Source organism: Lasioglossum baleicum, chromosome 3 (assembly GCF_051020765.1).
Source record: "Lasioglossum baleicum chromosome 3, iyLasBale1, whole genome shotgun sequence".
NCBI classification, from domain to species: domain Eukaryota; kingdom Metazoa; phylum Arthropoda; class Insecta; order Hymenoptera; family Halictidae; genus Lasioglossum; species Lasioglossum baleicum.
This window is the reverse complement of record NC_134931.1, coordinates 1,041,990-1,056,621: the sequence shown is the minus strand read 5'-3', so window position 1 is coordinate 1,056,621 and position 14,632 is coordinate 1,041,990. Positions and strand designations below refer to the sequence as shown.

The following is a 14,632-nucleotide window of genomic DNA, read 5'->3' as shown; positions in this document are numbered from 1 at the left end:
AGGGAGTTGGTACATCAAATACTGGGAACGTGGCCCGAACTTTCTTTAGAAAAGCCGAATCAGTTGCTGCAGTGACTGGATTAAACACGGTTATTATCACAAGATTACATAACGTTCTTCAGGTAATTACATGTGACAAGAAAGCTGATTCTGTGAAATTCAAAGAATATTGTTCGGAGACGGCTAAATTGTGCATTAAAATTGATCCATGGTATGAACTACCCCCATCAGTTCATAAGGTACTGCAACATCGATGTGAAGTACTTGCTACATTTGAACTGCCAATTGGTTTGTATTCAGAAGAGCCAAATGTATCCACAAGAGGCAAATAATAAAAGTCTTGAGGAAATCACGAGCTGAAAACTCCCGAATGTGTTGCCGCAAAAAGACAAATATAGATATTATACGGCATATGTTATTATCATCCGATCCACTTATAAGCTCTCTAAGAATAAAGGATGGCAAGCACAAGGAAGTTCTTTCTCAAGAAGCGAAAACGTTGCTGCTGGATCAATAAATTAATGGTAAGTCTCATAATTGCCGAATGTAATTCTATTCAATTGGTAATTCTCAGGGCCAGATTTACAGTTTAAAATTTTGCGGTTTCGGGTTTAGGGTTAAGAAGTGTCGGCAAGTCAGCTGGGACATGCAAAATAGTATGGGCGGATAAGCATCGAAGTTATTGGGCTTTGTAGATAACGATTCTTGATCATGACAGTTAACGATTTTTGCGCAGCACGTCATCAAAGTATAGTCCTGCACGAACATTTAAAACAAAATTCCAATTGAATCGATGAAAAACTGAGTTGTCGGCAGATTTTTGTCCAAAAAGATCGGTTTCTGGCCCAGTGTGCGTCGCACAGTGGAGTAACCCGGTGAATTTTGTGTAAAAGTCAAAGAACTTTCGATAGAAGTGAGATTTAACTTTGAACAAAAAAATCTGTATTAACCTTGCATAATTACAAAAAAATTGTGGTTTATCCAATACCATGAAAGGATAGATTTTTTTCTTGACTTGCCATACATCATTTCCCGTAGATTTTGTCACGCTGATTCAATTCAAAAACGATTTTTGTGAAAAAAACGAATGAAATCATTTTTTAGTTGAAGTGATTTGATAACCCACTAGATTGAAGGTATATGTATTGTATTCTCATATCTGGAACATAATAAACAGAGGTGGTAGACAAACTTCGCGACCAGATTTGAAATCAGCGAGACAAAATCTACGGGAAATGATGTAAAACTGTAAAACATGTTGAGAAAAAATTCTATTCGAACATGGTATTGGATAAACCAAGATTTCCTTGAAATTCTGCAAGTTTAACACTAGAACTACCGGATGAGTCAAAATGACTTGCTCCCGATTTGTTCGGTTAAAACTATTAAAATTATAAATATGTTCTTCTGAGAAATTTTTTTAAACTTCTCTATTGAAGTACATATTTAAATAAAACTAGTACGAAATCGAAATAAATGCAATTTTTGTCCTTATTATTAGCAATTGCGTTCAGTACCTCGGTAGTTCTAGTGTTAACACAGATTTTCAAGGTTAAAAAACCATATTCTGCAATGTTTCATGTTTAATATTTAAAAAATAGTCACTATCTGATTTCTACCGAAAGTTCTTCGACACAAAATTCATCGGTTTACCCCACTGTGCATAGTATCGCTGATAGTTGATCTCGGTTTGTTCAACCGATGGAGGACTATTATTTTACACACGGCTATTATGTTCTCTCATTAAATTTCGATGAGAGTTTTTCGAGTTTTGTTTACCAAACGAACTGGAGTCGATAGGTCACCGGACGGTCGGTCAAATATTTTTTCACAGTGGCGTGCGAATTAAAAACAGTGTTGCGAACCGCAGCTAACGGAGCGTTACCTGGCCACCAATTGTGTCCGGCGATTTTTGCCCACGTTATGACACCTGGATTCTGCTCCCTGAGCGGCAACCGCGTTAAATCCGTGTTGTTCTGCTGCGGCGATTCTTTCGGTTTTTCGGTGATCTTTTTCGGCTGACTTTCACCTGTCGGACATACCAGTGAATTAATGATCGTCGGAAACGGTCCCGACGAGTCGGACACGTTAACCTGTTAACCGGAAGAAGACTTTTCCTTTACGATCAACCCCTTTTATTATGAACAGCTTCCCTCAGATCATAGAGAATATTTCGAGTTTGTAAAATTCCCCGGTTAACATGTTAAATGACGAATAGTATGTTTAATGCGTACGTTTCTGGCCCTGTAAAAATTTTTCGGTTGTTTTCGCGTTCATCGCCTTCAGGTGGGCGAGCCTCTGCTCGATTTTCGGCGGAAACGGATGGAAGACCACTTCGTCGACCGCTGAAGCACAATGAGACTGTGTTACAAGATGATGAGACCTTCTCTTATTTTAATAAAACATTACAACTTCAATGTGTTGACGTCATTCTTTCATTCACCGACACTTGAATCAATCATCAACACTAGAGTCAAGTTCATATATGTATACTCATTCTTTTACTACTCTTCACTTCAGTCAAGTTCATATATGTATACTCATTCTTTTACTACTCTTCACTTCAGTCAAGTTCATACTCATTCTGTTTCGTCAACACTAGAGTCAAGTTTGTACTCATTCTTCCATTGATCAACACTAGAGTCAAGTTCGTACCCATGCTTTGATTCATCAACACTAGAGTCAAGTTTGTACTCATTCTTTCAATCATCAACACTCGAGTCAAGTTCGTAGTCATTTATTGATTCATTAACACTAGAGTCAAGTTCATAGTCATTCTTTCATTAATTTACACGAGAGTGAAGCTCGTCTACTCTATTGATGCTCTATTCGACAAATTGATTAAAAACGCGTGCAACAAAGTGACGATAATCGGTGTCGGACTTACATACGGTCATTTCGGAGAAGTTATTCGCGAGCCACCTCCAGTAGGGCTTGGTCAGGGTGCAGCCCAAGTACCTTCGCAGCATCTGGAACAGACTCAACAGTGAGACTCGCGCGATTAGCACTCCTCCGTGATAACAGAGCATAGGCAACAACGATAAGGAAGAACAAAAGAAAAATGGTTTCTGATAATAACCTGCATAGTTGCGTCAATGGCACGCATCCGCGCCAGATTCTGGGTCTGCTCGAGCCTGTGCTTTACGTTGCACGAGAACGCTTCGATCTGCGTTTTTTCGTTGAGCTAAAAGCACGGATAATTCCTGGTGATTACGTGGAACGTGTTGCGTTCAGATGGTGTATTTTTGTTAAAAAAGAATCGAACGAAATGATATGTACACGCGTGTACATAAAGAGTTTATATAAATAGAAAAATTAGTGTGCTCGCGTGTACGTGTATGTACGTATGTATGTGTGAGTGAGTATATAATAAATATAAAAAAAATTCATATTCACTAATGATATACGAGCTTCTCCGATCCAGTAAACCCACAATTTTCCTGCCTCGGACAACATTCCTACATGGTCCGCGTCGATAATTAACGCTGTAATATCATATAGAAATGTTTATTGAAGGGTGCGGCTGGTAGTAACGCGCGGTCGATTGCGTGCACGAAATCGGCGCAATTCGATGTTCGAACCGGCACCGAAATCGCGTGTTTCTGCAAACCGCGGGTCATAGGTTTGCGAGAGAAAAAACCACCACGACCGAATCTCTCCCTCTCTCCCTCTCTCTCTTTCTCTCTCATCCTCTCTGTCTCTCATCGAAGAAACCGAATGCGAAAGCAGGATCTGCTCGGACCTGTGTTTAGTATTGCTTCATCAGTCGCATAATCGCGATTTCCTCGTTAGGAATCAGAAGCTGTCGATTAAGGGGACAAACTCGTTTCCAGGATTACAAGGGTGCGGAATGCGTTTTCCCATTTCTCAAAAATACGAAGATAAGGTTTTTCAGTAGTCAAAAGCGCTGGACAACAGATCAGAAAATTCTTTAATTGATTCTAATTGATTCCATGTCTACAAAGGCTACTATCACGGAAAATAAGGTTTCTTTGGCTCGAGCTTCTTAATATTCTACAAACATTGCGAACTACATAAACAGTCGCAGTCGACAGATCAATCGTAGCTTTATGCTTCCGAATAATGCAAATTACGCCTCGTAAACGTAAAAAAATTTATAAAAAAAGTTAATCCGACTTCGAAAAAACTAAAAAATTTTTGTGAATACAATTTATGTGAATACACACGAACTTAAATACAATACAATCTGTTCGCAGGCGGTGCAAAATTGAAAATTTTCGACACTGGAAATTACGGAAATCCTTAAATTCTTCTCTAGATGTTTTCACATATTAATGTATCTTCTCTTCCCACCTACAGATTTCCAAGTCCATCATATTCCAATGATGTGCAATACAATACAATACAATCTTTTCGGAGGCGGCGCAAAAATTAAAAATTTTCCAAATGACAGATGTTGCTGATTATGATTAAATACGTATTTAAGTTCGTGTATTCACATAAATTAAATAGAAATTATTTCATAATTCTTAGTGCATTTTTTTAGTTTTTTCGAAGTCGGTTTAATTTTTTTTTCGTTTACGAGGCGTAATTTGCATTATTTGGTAGCTACTTTCATAAAGTTACGACAGCTACATGCTGCCGCATAACGAAAATTAGATTGATCTGTCGACTGCGGATGTACATATGTAGTTTGCAATGTTTGTAGAATTTTAAGAAGCTCGAGCCAAAGAAACCTTATTTTCCGTGATAGTAGCCTTTTTAGGTCTGGAATCAATTAGAATCAATTAAAAAATTTTCTGATCTGTTGTCCAGCGCTTTTGTCTACTGAATAACCTCATCTTCGTATTATTGAGAAATGAGAAGACACATTCCGCACCCTTGTAATCCTGGAAACGAGTCTGCCCCGTTAAGAAGGTGTTGAAAAATCGCCGCGACCTAATTTGCACGAACTCCCACGCAAACGAAAGAGTTGTTCGGCTAATATTACAGAAAAGATAAGACCTGGTATCGCAGGTCCGAGCAGAGCGGCATTGTCTGCGCGATCGACCGTTCCAGGAGCAGCGAATCAGGACAAAGGATCGCGTTAGAGGACAGTTACCTGGCCACCAGCCGGAACAGCATCCCCAGATCAGCTTCCCAACGAAGTTCTCCTTGCTGATCCTGGTGGATCCCCTCGTCACCCGTTTAGTTTCGTGATACTCCTCGTCGTTCCGTGATGCTTTCGCTCGGGGCGTATCGGTTTTCATAGTGGGGTTCTTGGGGAACGTCGTCGCGACGACACCGTTGTTCCTCGTCATCCTGCTTCTTTTCGGGGGTTGCACGGCGACATTCTCCACCGATTTGCATCGAGAATCGTTACCTCTGTCCGACTTTCGTCGTCGCCGAGATTTCCTGTCTTCCGCGGGATCGTTTGTCGTTCGAGCATCGCTCGAAACAGGACCGACGGAATAGGAATCGCTGTATCCGCTGCTACCGGACGTCTGAACGCAGTTTCCGCGGCTTCCGAAGCAATTCTCCTCGTCGTCGGTCGTTGGACATTTGTTTCCGGTTGCGGGGAGGATCTCCTCGGCTAGCTGCACCGCGTCGATGTCCTCCAGCAGACCCGTTGATTCTGCCTTTACCTCTTGCTCTTGGTCTACGAAGGATTGCGAGCTGTCAAAATCAGCCTCGAACGTGCCTATACCGGACTCGTACAACGTCGAAGACGCTTCAGGATCAAGATCATTTTCCAGAGGTGGACTGTCCACTGTTTCGTTCTCGTGCTGCCAGTGTATTTGATCGTCTTGTTGCGCTTCGTCCTCTGATTTGATGTTCTGGCTGCAGCCAGCGGACTCGTGGTTGAATATTGAAGTGGGCGATGTTTCCACATTCATCACATCGGTGTCCGAGATCTCCAGTTTCGTCTTTCTCCGTCTTCTCGGGCGGCCGATTCTTCTTGAAGTGATCTTGGCCGGTTTCGTGCGATGCAACTGGTGACCCACCGTGGGATCTGAAGTTTGTGGCAGGGCGTTCGATCCCGCAGCTGTTGTTCCGCCGATGTTGACGTCGGTGTCGCCATCGCCGTCGCTGTCGTCGGGACGCTCCGCCTGGTAACTGATCCCCGGGACGAGGTCGACGCTCCGAGGTTGACGCGAGGTCGGGAAGTGATCGTTAGCGGCGGAGCCGAGGGAGTGGTCCAGGTCGTGGCAGTTTTCATCGGGCCGTTTCCTCGGGTCGCCGTTCACTTTTCTCTTGCACGATTTCCAAAACTGCTCGACGGTGGTGATCCTCGCGTGATCAAGCTCAGGATCGAGCTCCCAGCAAACGTTTCTCTCCGCGTTTGTAGATTTGCACGGCGCCGTGGTCGTCGACGCGAGTTTCTTCTTCTTCTTTCTTCGTGTTCCCTTGCCGTTCGACAATCTACGCAACGGTGGCTTCTTCGGGAAACCAAGGTCCGATCTTTGCGTCTCGGCACCGTCGATCGTCGAATTTATCGAGGGGAATTCCTTGGGCGTCGGTGTACTCGTTTTCACGAGCGACCCGTCATCGGAGAGCGCGTCAAACGATTTCCTCGTCCAACAGGGCTTCGATATCAAACCTAACTCTGTCAAGCAGACAAAGGACCAAACGCTCTCCTCCGCCCAGGACGTCAGCATGTCTGTCCTTCCGTCTTGCTTGCTGCTCATCCCGGCTTCCATCTGAAACGTAAACATTTTTGCTAATGTTAGAAATCTCTTACTTTAGTTCTGTAATCCGACGGATTAAATCTAATCCTATTTAAATTTAATATTGGTATCAACTCGCGTGCTCGTGGCAGCGTTTTTATTAGAACATAACAACAGGGGTAAAGGTACATAAGAACCGCGCCGAGTTTTTCTGTCTCATTATAGAAATCAGCTGTTGAGCTCGGCGCCACAATGGTTTCGATACTGGATTCGACCGTCGCGTTCACCGCGTGGGCCATCCTTCAAATCTTCCTGATGTCAAACCCGCGCGTTACCCGTTTTCATTTATTTCCTTCTCGGCGCCGGACGTCTTCAAGGTGTGCTAACGATTACTCGACCCATTTTCAAATTTCCTACTCCTCGATCCGTTCCTACTCACTAGCCCACGACTCTATAAACACAGTCTGTATCGCAAGAGCGTGGACGCGATATCTCAGTGGGAATAAAACTGTTTTGTAAAAAATGATATGAATAGATCGAAGGTAGATCTGGAAAACTGATACGCACTTCCCTAATAAAATGCCCAATCTCCACCACTTCGCGATTATTGCTTGACAACGTCTGGGCATACATTTAACCAACTTTTCGGCATATGAGACAGGAAGAGACCTACATATTTCTCGAAGTCGACGAACTAGGGTTTTCAATCTTAAAATACGCTTTCGTCGGAGTTTGTACTTCATGACAGACCGAACATTTTCGCTTGGATTGGCATCAGGGGACTCAGATGGCCAATCCAACACATTGGTACCGTTCTGTGTTTTCCATTCCGTACAAAGACGGCTTCGATGTTCGGGATCTTGAAGTGTCCATTGATCAGAGACAAAAACGATACTAAAAGAATCGGGACTATTATACCATTCATTCCAACTCTGCACCTCTGTTTTGTTAAAATATATTTCTTTTGTCACACAACCTCTTCCAATCATCTTTTCTACCTCCAACGCCCATAGCTAGAGTTTACAACAGCCGGCTATGAAACCTTACGCTCTCTCGCGCGCTTGCCAAACGCGACAAGCAAGCGCCGCTCTTCTGCATCCACGATTTTACCAAGGAGTACGCGGGAACGTGGCGACCCAGTCGACGACGAGGATCGATCGGCCGGGAAACCCACGGTTCGCTGCGTCCGATTGTTTATTCGATTCGAGCGTTTTGCCGCTTTTAGAAAGCCCCGTTTGTCCGCGGATTAGAATGCCCGCGGACCTGCAAGCCTTTTGTCTCTGTCGCGGTCAGAGGCGCACAGTGTGACATAAATCGCCGATGTACGTGAAACGAAAATGATTTTGGGAAACCACGTTCGTTCTTACACCTTCAAGAGAAAACCACTTTCAGTGTGATCTGCGATATCGACGACGATCTCTGTTAATGGGGTCCTGTTAATAAAGCTGGACCTCGTTTGAAAAACCGCGACTCTCCCTTATGGTTCAAGTTTTTCACCGGAGCATGATCAACATCGGCGTCGCGACGCGGGAGGCAAGGTCGTGGCCCGGTGTCCCGCGTTCGCGAGAGAGTCGCGCGTTTAAGGAGCTCGATAGGATCGAGGGTGGGTTGTTGCTCGGCTCGCCGAGAAGGAGAGACTGGAATCGCTTTTTAAACAGTGCCGCGGAGGGTTGCCATAAAAAAAGGAGGCGGGGGGACGAGGACGAGGGGTCGAGGGGGTGTTGGGAAGGGGGGTTCGGTCGCGAGGGTGTCGGGGGGGTTCCGAGAAAGGCAGAGGGGTGTATGCGATCCAGCACGTGGCGCGCCTCGAAAGGCATTTCTCGAGGTCGCGGCGTGCTTTGCCGGGGTCGACCTGATGAATGGAAACGTCGGTATTATTGTGTTTACACGCGGGACACACGGGGGCCTCTCTCGCTCTCTCGCCACACTTGGCGTGGAAACATTCATTCATAAAGCGTTCCGCGCGTTCCTCTCACCACCGGTGTGTCCCGTCCTCCCTCTCTGTGCCCTCGCCGTCCCTCTCCAGAGCAGCCCTTCCCGCCCCCGGCAGGCCAGCGGCAGCCGCAACCCCTCCACGGTGTTTCGACGAGAGCGCGCCCCTGCCCCTCACCCCTCCACCCACGCCCGCGGTCACTCCCCCTCGCCCCTCGGGCCTCGTGAGCCTAGCCCGGAGAGAGCCCGGCATCGTTGCCGCTCTCGCCCGCTTCGTTATGCCCCTCTCTCCATGCGAGGGTACATAACCCTCTCCGCTCCGAGGCTCGCAGAGGGGTGGCACCGGTGACGTAGCCAGAATTACGACAACGACCTACTGATTCGCTTATTTCTGCCTCCTCCAAGCTGTGTCCACTTCTGGCCGGTCCACTGTCGGCCCTAAAGTCTCCTCCATCAAAGTATTCCGATGGGACAGACACACAGTACAAGATTCTCTGTCGGAATGCAATTTGCATCTTCATCGGTCAAATTCGTTCATTTTCAACGCTGTTGTACTTAATGCATCTAGTTCAGCATCGACAATACACATGACATATTCTACTGACCTGTTCCAGGTGCCCTACCCTTTATAATTTCCAGAAATGTGCTCTATCACGTTTACGCCATGTGTTTCTGGGTAGCTACCCAGACTTGTCCGAAGCTCCTCGCAGGATCCCGTCATTTTCGACCGAGAAGAGGCAAGCTTTGTGCCTAGAGGAACGCGTTCCTGGTTTCACGAGACCGGCCTCTCCGCGCCGTGGACATACACCGCGGAAAGGATTCCTCTTTTCGCAGGATTCGCCCTTTGGCCGACATTGCACCGCCGAGAAGCGTCTACCTCTTTTCGCGGGTCGGCTCTTCAGGGCACTTTGCGCACCGGGAAACATCGGCCCCCTTTTCCCAGAGATCTCCATCCACCGGCCTCCCTTCGGTGTCCCTTTCGGGTACCGTTCAGTCTCCCTTTGCGAACAGCATCGTGTCCCTCCGACGCTCTCTCGACCGTGAAACGTTCCGCTGAACTGGTTCGCGACCGAATCACCACCGATCTCCTCTCTCTCTCTCTCTCTCTCTCTCTCTCTCTCTCTCTCTCACTCTCGTATCTCCTTGTCCGAGGACGCAACGAATGCTTCGATCTACTTGTGCAGTCTGCGGCTACCCCCAGCAATCCCAGAACTGTCGCACGAACCGCGTTGTAGGTCAGGTCGCGATCGATCGATCCCGATGGACGCCCGCTAATCGAAACGCGTTCTGAGACTGCGAACACGCGTGTACGACGCGTGTTCGACCGACCTAGGCCGACAAAACCCGTCCAGAAGTCGAAGAACTTGCTACCACGGCTCTTCAAGTCTCTGCAACTCGGTTCAGCGACAATAACTAACTCTGTAAACGATGGATCCAAAAAGTATCCTTCGCTTCTGTCCGCAACCTGGACAATTCTACTTTTGGAAGAATGAGGAGTGGGACCGCTTCCTTAATCCTTTAGGTTAATGCGAAAAACCAACATCAAATAAACATTACTAGACAACGTAATAAGTTGCAATTTAAAACAGTAAAAACATTAGAAGAATTGGAAAATACTGTTATCTTATTTTCAACCTATTAAACATATAATTTGCCGGTGATATTGCCATCTACTGTAGTTCTCATTCTGTTGCTGAGAGTAAAAGATTGCTGGAAGAGTCGATTATAATTATTCAGACTAATCTTAAAAGTATTGGCCTCGAATTAGCTCCCCATAAAACAGTATTTGTTCATTTTAACAACAGACACATTCTACCAGGAAATACTGAAATTGTGATTGATAGCCTAACTATCAAGTCCAGCAGCTCTGTCAAATTTTTAAGGATTAACTTCGATTTCGACAAGAGTTTTAAGACTCATGTTGAAGCTATAAGAAAAAAATGTTTTAAACTATTAAACATTATGAAATATCTCTCCGCCGTTTCTTGGGGGGCATCACCAGAAACCCTAATGACGATCTTTGGTAGTCTTATCAAGCCGGTCATGGGGTATAACTGTTTCGTATATTTTCCGAGAAACAAAAACTTGCAACTCAAATTAGATCGTATTCAATTTGCCGCGATCAGAATCGCATTAGGTTATAGAATAAGTACGCCCACCAATATTTTATTAGGTGAAGCTAAGACCACCAATTTTCTGGACAGAAGCAGTTTTCTTGCAAAAAAATACCTTCTTAAGTGCTTTTCACTTAAAGACCTAGTATCAAATAAAATTCTTTTTGGTAGCAATACTAATTTCACAACGTTACTTTCTAACAGTAGAGTAAAGCACTCGCTTTTATTCGAAAGTTTCATTAATATCTCTGAACTTCTTGAAGGTATCTCGACAAATGAAAGGCATCTCATATACTCCAGCAACTACAGATATTTAGTTAACATCCCACTCTGTGACCTTGAATTGGGTAAATCTATAAAGAACTCGGCCAACCCTAATGCTGTCTTAAAGCACTTTATTGAGTCGGCCCCTCCGCAAATGATTGAGATTTACATAGATGGCAGTAAAACGGAAAATGCACTGTTTGTGGGGGCAGCTTATTACTGCCCACAACTAAATATGAGCAAAAAAATTAGCCTACATAGACAAACGTCCATATTTACAGCAGAGTGTTTTGCGATTAATCAAGCTTTAGATGTGGTTAGTGTAATCAAAGCTTTACAAAAACCTTTGTTCAATTCCCGATGTAACAAACTGCTCTTAGAAATGAAGGACAAATATTGTAATTTTATATCCTGCACTAGTAATACAAAATTTGTCAAAATCTGGATCCCAGCGCACATTGGCTTAGTAGGAAATGAAAAGGCAGACTCGTTAGCCAAAGAAGCTACAGAATCGGGAACCGTATCGAACGTCAAAATACCGTCTACCGATTTCGTTAGCGATTTTAAATATCAAATGAGAATGTGTCATCGGATGATAAAATTAAGACTGAAGCCTTACATAAAGGTATATATTTTTTTCAACATTTCTTTAGCGATTCAAGAATACCTTGGTTTTCAGGTCTCAATTTACCGGGAGATTTTGTTACATTTGTCAACAGAAGCCGTTCGAATCACTATAATTTAAATGCCTTCGTGGCGAGAGTACGCTTCATTTCGGATGGTTCCTGCGAATGCGGAGCGAAGGCTCAGGATCTCAATCATATTATCTGGCAATGTCCAGAATATGATTCAGAACGAGAACACCTGTTTGAACTGCTCCTCAATCGTAAACACTATCCTCCCTACACTATTAATTTTCTTCTAAGCGTACGAGACATTACAGCGCCAATGTTTATTTTTAACTTTATCAAAAAATGTAAGATTAGGATTTAGCGCCTACCGTTTATACTACCTAATTCCACTTTATACATATTATGTTATATACTTCTCTATGTCTTTGTAAAGTGTTATAGTAATGTATGCTATATAAACCAAACTAGGTTTATGGCATCAATAAATAAATAATTAATTATTAAAAATATTATGAAAGAAAATGAAATTAACGAAACTAGGTTTATGGCATCAATAAATAAATAATTAATTATTAAACATATTAAGAAAGAAAATGAATTTTTATTTCACTCCAGCTTGTTGAAAATCAGGTAGACAATTTTTATTTTGCATAAATATCCGCTATCTAAACGTTAATTATAGAAATGTACTGATGAATAGACCGCAGAGTTTATGTAAATATACATATATAATACTAATATACAGGGTGGAAATTATAAAGCGTTTCAGATGAAAGTTGTAAAGTACCGAGGGGGGCATCATGTGGTAAGATTTTTATTTTTCCCGATGAACACTGCAAGGTGAGGAGAAGGTCAACTTTCTTTTTTTAAATGGAATGTTTTTTTTTATGCCATAGATCGATAGAGTGTCAAATTCTAAGTATAAAAGTGTTTTGCCTTCATATGTCCTAAACCTAATAGTTAACGAGATATTATTCACGAAAAAAGAAAATTGTTTCAATAATATCTCGTTAACTATTAGATTTAGGACATATGAGGGTCAACACTTTTATACTCTGAATTTGATACTCTATCGATCTATGGTATTTTTATGTATAGGACATTGGATTTGGACACTGACGATTTTACATACATATAATAGGACATTGCATTTAAAAAAAGAAAGTTGACCTTCACCTCACCAAAACATTTTTGCGTATTATCAATGTTTTTGGAGATATTCGTCTGTAACGCATTATAATTTCCACCCCGTATAATAATTTATGAGTAGCTGCAGCTTAAAAAAAAACAATAGAGATATTAAAAGAATTGAAGAATGTCGATACATTGCTTTCAACGAACTGCGATTAAAGCTCTTGGTCTTTACAAAAAATGCAGAAAATTTTGCAGGAAGTCTCCTGATGAATGACGTTTGTGTTCCTCTTGCTGATTTGTTTCAGAGTATTGCAGGCAATGAAGTTGCAAAATGAAATAAGAAGAGGGATTGTATTTATTAATATCGACACCGAGTTCGGTAATGAATCGGTACGAGAAAGGAAGTACAAGATTGAAAGAAATGTCCTGGAAAGCAGTGTCTTGTCGGGATGTTGGCTTCGGATGCGAAATGCCTGTCCATCGGCAGCCGCAACATTCCCAGCGCGTAAGCGTAACGCGTAACGCGTCACGGTAATTTATAACGGCCGGTTGTCTCCGCGCCGTTGCCTACTTCCAAAGGGCGTTAACCGCAACGGGAGCAGCCCTTTGCGTAGAGACAGAACGCCCTTTTTGCGCCGCAAGCCTTTCGGACCGATGATAAAGCTGCCTGCGATGATTAGTCGAGGCGTTGAACCCTTGGACACTAGACCCTGGACCCTCATGGATACAAATGTCCTTATTGTTTCTCGGATTCGAAGAAATTAATTGGATTTTTCTTCAACTACGTACCGAGAGTTGGTACACTGGAAATGCTTGCTATCTCTCACAGTCCCTAAAGTCCACGAAATTAAAGCAATTTAGGTAATGAAACCAAAACTGCGGAGTTGGAATCTGATTACTAGACAGCGGATTTGATGTATTCATGGTACAAATGAGTAGGTGTAGTTGAAAACAGTAAAAACATTAAAAGAATGTTAAAATACTATTATATTATTTTGAACCTATTAAACGTATTAAGCAGGGATCAAATATAACAGTTATTCTAAAATTTTCTACGATAAAAATCATTAAATACTACTAAAAGTATTACAGATTATTGGGAAAATCAGAAATATAGACTCCCGTATTTATCAAAACTAGCGTGCATAATTCACACTGTGCCCACAACTCAGGTTAGCGTTGACCGAGCCTTTTCTGCTTTAAAATGAACGCTAGATGATTTGGGACGTAATATGTCAGGAGAAAATTTGGAAAAACTTATGTTTGTGTGTCACATGAAATTTTGATTGTAGCAATTAATTTTGTGAATAAAAAATTTATGAAATAATTGATTGTCTACCATTTGAAAGTTGTACTATTTAATAATAACTATTACAAATTTCCTTCGTCAATAACTGTTATGAGCGAGCGAAATGAGCTTCTCTCATTGATAACTGTTATAAGCGATCAAAATATATGTATGTCTCGCATCGATAGTTGTTATGAGCGATCGAAATAAATTTCTCGTATCGATATATCGATAATTGTTATGAACGATCGAAATAAATTCCTCTCGTCGACAACTTTTATGAGTAGACTGCGGATTTTTATGCAAAATAAAAATTGTCTGCATCGATTGCAACAAGTAGAAACCAAATTCAATGTTATTTCTTCGCTTAGTGATTTTAATAGAGAAGAAATCATATATTGGCATTTGCAATTTTTCCAATTTTCCAAAAATTTTTAATTTCATCTACTCAATTTTGCTATAAATGCATAAAGATCCGCAGTCTAGTTATGGGCGACCGAAATAAACTTCTCTCATCGATAACTGTTATGAGCGATCGAAATGAGCTTCTCTCATTGATAACTCTTAAGTGATCGAAATGAATTTCTCTCATTGATAACATTTACCGACAAGAGAAAAAATTTTCCGTTACTTATAATCCTTATTTGTAACCAATACGAT

General features: G+C 42.5%; 1 protein-coding gene across 6 annotated transcripts in view; it reads right to left on the bottom strand.

Moving 5' to 3' along the window:
* Dnmt3 (DNA methyltransferase 3) overlaps nucleotides 1-14,632 on the bottom strand; it is a 174,686-nt gene that overhangs the window by 8,942 nt on the left and 151,112 nt on the right. For all 6 annotated transcript variants that reach the window (XM_076420109.1, XM_076420113.1, XM_076420110.1 and 3 more), the window contains 6 exons: nucleotides 5,063-6,641; nucleotides 3,397-3,485; nucleotides 3,080-3,184; nucleotides 2,888-2,969; nucleotides 2,235-2,345; nucleotides 1,886-2,029 (listed from right to left, as the gene is read on the bottom strand). In XM_076420109.1, the coding sequence (XP_076276224.1) occupies nucleotides 1,886-2,029; nucleotides 2,235-2,345; nucleotides 2,888-2,969; nucleotides 3,080-3,184; nucleotides 3,397-3,485; nucleotides 5,063-6,641 (2,110 nt within the window). The remainder of the gene's footprint in view (nucleotides 1-1,885; nucleotides 2,030-2,234; nucleotides 2,346-2,887; nucleotides 2,970-3,079; nucleotides 3,185-3,396; nucleotides 3,486-5,062; nucleotides 6,642-14,632) is intronic.